The 6,628-nt window shown below is 34.8% G+C and overlaps 1 protein-coding gene across 1 annotated transcript; it reads right to left on the reverse strand.

Moving 5' to 3' along the window:
* Window positions 1-243: 243 nt before the first annotated feature.
* On the reverse strand, window positions 244-6,338 carry LOC100643931 (zinc transporter ZIP3). The gene is made up of 4 exons (XM_012309278.3): window positions 5,611-6,338; window positions 3,493-3,826; window positions 3,208-3,375; window positions 244-2,884 (listed from the first exon to the last, which is right to left on the reverse strand). Exons 1-4 carry the CDS (start codon window positions 5,967-5,969, stop codon window positions 2,675-2,677), a joined length of 1,071 nt encoding a protein of 356 aa, XP_012164668.1. The 5' UTR covers window positions 5,970-6,338; the 3' UTR covers window positions 244-2,674.
* Window positions 6,339-6,628: the final 290 nt, after the last annotated feature.

Raw genomic sequence — 6,628 nt, forward strand, 5'->3', positions numbered from 1 at the left:
GTATTTTTATATTAAAACAAGTTCGATCTTCTATCACACCATCTCGTTGCAAAATTCATGAACGCTGAACTCGAAGGGAATAAACAGCGAGCCGTAATGCGTTCAAGACGAATCAAACGAAGCTGAAAGCTTCGGAACGACCACTTCAAACTCCAAACTAAATCCCAGCAAAACCAACCACGATAACATCGAAATTTCATTTCCATGTAATTGCTGGTCCTTCGATGTTTTTGAAGTCGACCGATCGCAGATATATTCAATGCACGAGCTCCGTTTATTTCTTCGCCGACAAAATGCATTGATTTCTCTCACGGACAGAGGCAGAAAGTTGGGTCACTATAGCGAAAGATAAGCACGGTTTCTTGATACTCGATGATATCAGATCGGATCAAGTTCACTGTCATCGTCTTGCTTGCCACGCTATCGCGAGAATTCGCGTTCCGATCCTTTATTAGGGAATTTAAAGTCGATAGAACGTTCGTGCTCCCTCCACGTGAGCCGCATAAAAGATTTCGCGAAGTTTCAAGAAAATTCCTCCAACAGTTTTACTCTCCTGCGGATTATACTTTCGATAAGGGGAATTTTGGATAAACTTTCGTTTGTTCAGAGAAGTTGCTATCGAAGATATCGAACGACACTACGTACGGTTTACTTGTGACGATTCACGGCAAATATTCGAACATTTGTAAACGCGTTTTACGAATATATTACGTTTTAAAATTTCATTGGCAGCCTAATGATTATTAATGATCATATTGATAAAGTTTGAAACCAATCTGAAAATGCATATACATACGTATAAGCTGCAAACAGCGTATTTGATGCAAATACAGATATTTCGCAGAGATCATAGAAATAGTTAAACGGTCGATTATCCGTTATATTACAATTGAAAAACAATTTTTGAAGCAGATTAGTATTTTCGAAAATGTATAAAACTTGTGACTTCGATGATACTTATGATGCAGCTGCGAGTAATTAATTAAAACAAACATGCGTAAAAGAGAAAGGTATTAAAAAAGCAACCTGCATGTTTTAAGATAAAATCAATTATATAAAAATGTATACGATATTTTCACGCCACTTTTCAAACAAACATAAAAAAAAGAACAAAAAAAGATACGAAATAGGACAGATCAAATGGATAAAAGAAGAGATGAAAACGAACGATTAGTCAAATTCTGTCAATGGGGTAGCTTCTGACGAAAGAGGAAATGACAACGATGCTAATAAAGATACGTCACTTTCCCAATCTCTGTGGTGACAGAACGAATAATTCACAATTCGCGTTCAATGCGTCGCGTCGTTGCGTTTGACGATGACAGAGATACGTCTTTCGATTCGTTCGAAGCTTCGTTGGATGTGCAGAGCTCTCGTTGTCACGTTTGCTATCGCGTAAAATCTTGTTCGTTGTTCGTCGTGTCGTAGACGTTAATCGAATCGATTGTGCTAATCTTGCCAAGGAATCAGCAACAACTTGATGCTAATGAACACGATGGTAAATGCTTCCTGTAACGTAGATTAGGGCGCGCGTTGCATAGTTAGAAGAGGATAGCGGAGTTGATCGGTGGCGTAACTCGCGGTAAATTAACCCCCACGCCATTCGGCTAAATATTGAATTACGTGAGATTCCGTTGATATGCAAAGGAAGATTAATAATTTGTAAATTCAGCGCAAAATCAAAAAAGATTGGCGATTCGTAGACCAGATTTTTATATAAGCTAACTCTAAATAAATATCTCCTTTTACGCTTATCTTAGTTTCTGTAAGTGTCCTGATATTTATAAACGGTAATGTATATGTAATTATGGGCTGAAGCTGCAGATCTCATGACATAGGTTTTATTAATTTTCCCTTCGATCTTTCACTTACTCAGACATTCTCGCTATATAAAGCGGAAGCATACGTATAAAAATAAAAGTAATAGTAGATTTTATTCACGCTAGTGATCGTGATCGTTAACATTAACGAATTACTAGGTGATTATTGACGAGCGAATATGCTAATAGTCTATTTCGCTAATTGTATTCGTTATCTGTAATTAGTAATTCGTATTATTCTTATTGTCGTTGATTTCGATGATTCATTTTTATGAAAATTAATGAAAAAACGTGATACAAAAATAATTGTATTTTGTATGGTAACTTGACGAATGAACTTCAATTTCATGCCTATAATATTTGGTAAACACCAACTTGATAAAACTACACGTAATTTTACTTTATAAAAAATAAAAATTCTATCCTACATAATTCTGGAAATCCTTTCATAAATTCATCGCAAACATCCAAGCTGCAGGTACTGTAACTTGTATTCTATACTCTTTAAACAACAAACTGTGAACGTGCAAAAAAATAGAACAAACGAGAATTAAAACATTTTATCGATTTCGTTGCAACATTCTATTTTTATACAACATTTTAAAGGGCGTTATCTTTTCTCTTTTGTCTCTCCTCGTTCAATTGCTCCAGCTCTCCATATCTCTTTTTCGTCACGATATTCCGTGTACGTTAAACTTGTATTTGAATCTAAATAAAGATAGCTTCTCAGGTAAATTTATTTCAGAGAAGCTCGCGTAACATTTTTCTTCCCCTGTAGTTCTTGATACGCTACTGTTGCATTTCGTTTGTTGAACTATTTTTTCTATCAAATAGCTAAAAGTAAAATTGTAAATTCACGTTGCCACGTAGTTATTCAAAAGGTAAATAACGACGAAGCCAAGAATCACGGACAAGAGCTGCAAAACGCCGGCGGATCGTCGCAGATTTTTGTGCCATCTCGCCCTCTCTCTTGGCAAAATTTCGCTAACCGTTACGTACAATAACGTTCCACCTGCTAAACCTTGAAGAATCGGTACAGCTACGTTTGTCCACTTATTCTGCATCTACACAAATCATTACGCAAATTACTGTTTTCTATTCCTACGATTTAACCCTCTTGCGTTCATTTTTCAATCAACTAAATCATTTTAATTAGAACTAGTCCTTTTCAGAAATTAGAACGATTAAACTTAAATTATTAATATTATTCAAGAATTAAAATTGATTAAACTCTTAGCTCTTAAATCATTTTTTCGATTTTTTTTTTTAATATTTAGATATACGACGAGGAAATATAATTTATATGAAATTGGATTAAACATAGATCGAAGAACCATATTGACTGTAAATTAGAACCAAGTTAAACAGACGTAAATTTCTTACTCACTTTGAACGTTAACATTCCGACTCCTATACCAACTGCAGACCCAGCGGAGAATACAAAGATTGCTATTACGAGCCTAAAAAGAGTGCTATTAGCTCCGGCTAATTCTAATCCTAAACAGAATCCAACGACGAACTTATGGGAAGCTACTGCTCCGACTAACAAAAATACCTGTAATCAAAGATTATACAAAAATTATATTCCCCATAAATGCATAGATATCCTCAATTTATCGCCATATATCGTGTCGTCCATATCACGTTTACGCTATTTGGAAGCATTACACACTTCGGACGTAGCCTTTTGCAGGCCAACCGCCAGTCCTTCGAGGACAGCATGGACCGTGAGCGCCAATAAAAGTCCCATGATGTTGGTATTGGAATCTGAGCACGGCTCTGAATGATTGCCATGGCATAAAAACGTCCCTTCGTTGTTATAATGACGTGGCGCGGTCGGTGTATATTGTACCGCTCCGTAACCTTCGCGTTCCCAGTTGCTGTTCATTCCGTTTCCGTCTAGACTCGTCTGATAAGACGTATTAAAGTCGGCATTGGGGACCCCTCTGACAGTCCGCGTGCCCGTGTTATAGCTCACTTGATGCGAGTGACTCCGGCATCGCTCCCTGTAAATCCACAAATCCATTTTCACAATTGACTTTCACTTTACGTACGAATAGCCGATTCATCAGTCGACTTTGATGCAACTGGCACAAATGAAATTTCGATTGATCCCAGCTGGTAATTCGATCTATCATTGCTAGAAAAGATATTTCGTTTATACTATGCAGACTATGGCCACGGTATTCTCAGTCACGTTTATATTCATTTTACCGTAATTATATCTTGTAACATCTATCTTGGACATTGTTTAATTAAATTCCTAGTTAAGTTCCTATATTTGGAACATTAACATCTCCCAAGATGAATTTTAAAGCGGCGAGCCAATCTGTCGACGTAAATCGGTTTAGTCTTCGTGCAAACGATTCTTATATCAAGCTTGGAAAAAAACAGACGGTATCAGTAATGAAAGATAATCTCGTGTTAATATCTTTTAATTGTATTGCATTTGATTAGCACCGTATCGAAGTAATTCAATTGATCTCATCAAATACAAAAAGAAAGTATATATACGTATTTTGATGGAAAATTCGTATTTATTTTATTGTAATTTATTTAATTATGAAAAAAATCAAAATTGCTATTTATGATATATATATATATATATAAATATAGATATAAAATTGGTATGGATCATTTTTTACATTTTTGTAATATACATATATATATTATAAGATATATATATATATAATATATCAATTTTAAACCCATTTCAATTTATCGACATATATATACCCAACGTATCGCAATGATGATCAAATGATAAATCAATCTTTCTGATTTAATGTTCAATCTTCGTATTAACGTTCGATTTTCCGCATACAAAGATTTTTCACACCAAAGCGACCAATAATATTAAAATAACAAAAGAATTACACAGTTATCAGAAGACAAGCGCAAGAACGTATCATTTCTACTTCTCGCCACTTTCCTGCTCCTCTTCCATTATCAGTTATTTACAAAGACACGGAATATATTGTTAGACGATCTAGGATTAAACATAGGATTATCTACTATTGGCTGACTCATTCAAACTGCAGACGAAATAATCAACTAGTTAGATACAAAAGTTGAATGTAAGTTGCCATTCTAGAAATAGAAATCTTATAAACCGGTTAAAATAAACTGCAATTATTCTGCAACAGATAAAATTGCTAAAATATGAAACGTCACTGTTGACAAGTATATTGAAACCTTAATTTTTGGAAAAGAACCAAAGTTAAGTAGATGAGACAGAAGATAGTTTGTAAGGTAGCAGATAACATATTTTATCTATTAATTGATAAACTTTCGTAAACTTGATTAAGAAACTCTTCACGTTATTTAACGTAGAATTATATACGATGTTATATATGTACTAATATATTAATATTTATCGATGTGAATATATACATACTATATCAATATACTGCTATAGGTATATGTATATGTACTCTAGAAAAGTAAAATCAAAATTAATTTTCTGAATAACAAGAAACAAGCATATAAGAAGAAATGACACGTAAAATCTTTAATTTGTGGTCTATTACTCTGTGTATCGGTCTATTGTCTATTAATTTTTACATTCTAAATGACATGTCAGCAACTTGAAATAGTGCTTGTAAATATAATTCGTCGTTATAACACTACAACTAAATATAAAAAATTCCATTCCGATATGAAAGTGCCATTAATCATCGTATCGCTATAGAATACTCCAATAGAATACTACAGAATCCTTTTCTTGAACAAGTAATCTTTGTTTATCACGATATATTAAACAGAATCGTGCATATACTTATATACGTACGCCTGGTTTCCATTATTCCAGTTCGAGTTTTCGTAACGATGTTCCTGCGGAACATGCTGGTCTTCACTGCCCCAAAAATAATGGACACATTCGTCTATAAGATACAGGAGAAGAAATCCGCATGAAAAAAGTAGTTCTGCGTGTTTAGACATAGATTCCCGTGTTTCCGGTAACATGTGCAGAATAGAAGTTGCGAACAGAACGCCACCACCAAAACACAGTGTGCAAGAGAGAAGGAGCTTCTGTTGAAGATATCTCACGCGTGAAACAAAACACACCGGTGCAACACCAACGACAAAGCTGCCAACGCCGATGATGATCATCGACGCGAGCTTCGCCTGGACCACGGTGACCATCATTTTCCAGACGATGCACGGAATATGTTCACTGCTGACTGACACTGGCAGCAACACTCATCAAAACGATTGACGCTAATCTGGCAAGCGTGATAAGGTCAACCGACTCGAGAGATACGAACGCGATCACGAGTTCCTCTCTCTCGAAAATTGATTATCGGGAAAATTCGATGGTTCTCGCGTCTGAAAATGGGCATCGTATCGAGACCCGTGACTTCGTTATTATCTGTCACTAACTACCGTGGTATACCGTGGTATCGAGATTCAGTAACGGCCGTCAATGATAAATGACACAGCATAGAGAACGCGTAAAGTAACACTGGCCGGAAGCGATCCATAGGTGGAGACGGCAGCGATCGCAGTTTTATTTGATATTGATAACCTTATGCGATATATTCTTACATTCTTTATTTAACTACTCAGAATAGTTTCTTTAAATAGCGAAAGTATAAAAATACACTCTTCAATAAGTATATAATTATGTTATTTTAACACAAATATATATTTATAAAATGAGAAGTATTTTTAAACGTTATTTTGTAAACTTGTAAATGTACGATATAAATACTATTTCTATATAAGATTATGATATAACTACCTTGTATAATGTGTATATATATACCTATATTTATAGTTTTTTAATACTAAATTAAGACTAATTA

Source organism: Bombus terrestris, chromosome 6 (assembly GCF_910591885.1).
Source record: "Bombus terrestris chromosome 6, iyBomTerr1.2, whole genome shotgun sequence".
Taxonomy (NCBI): Eukaryota; Metazoa; Arthropoda; class Insecta; order Hymenoptera; family Apidae; genus Bombus; species Bombus terrestris.

Coding starts and splice junctions, on each gene's coding strand:
- LOC100643931 (XM_012309278.3), bottom strand. CDS start 5,969: ATGATGGTCACCGTGGTCCAGGCGAAGCTCGCGTCGATGATCATCATC. Junction 3,827..5,610: donor TGGAATAATGGAAACCAGGC/GTACGTATATAA, acceptor GTGGATTTACAG/GGAGCGATGCCGGAGTCACT. Junction 3,376..3,492: donor TGCAAAAGGCTACGTCCGAA/GTGTGTAATGCT, acceptor CTTTGATTACAG/GTATTTTTGTTAGTCGGAGC.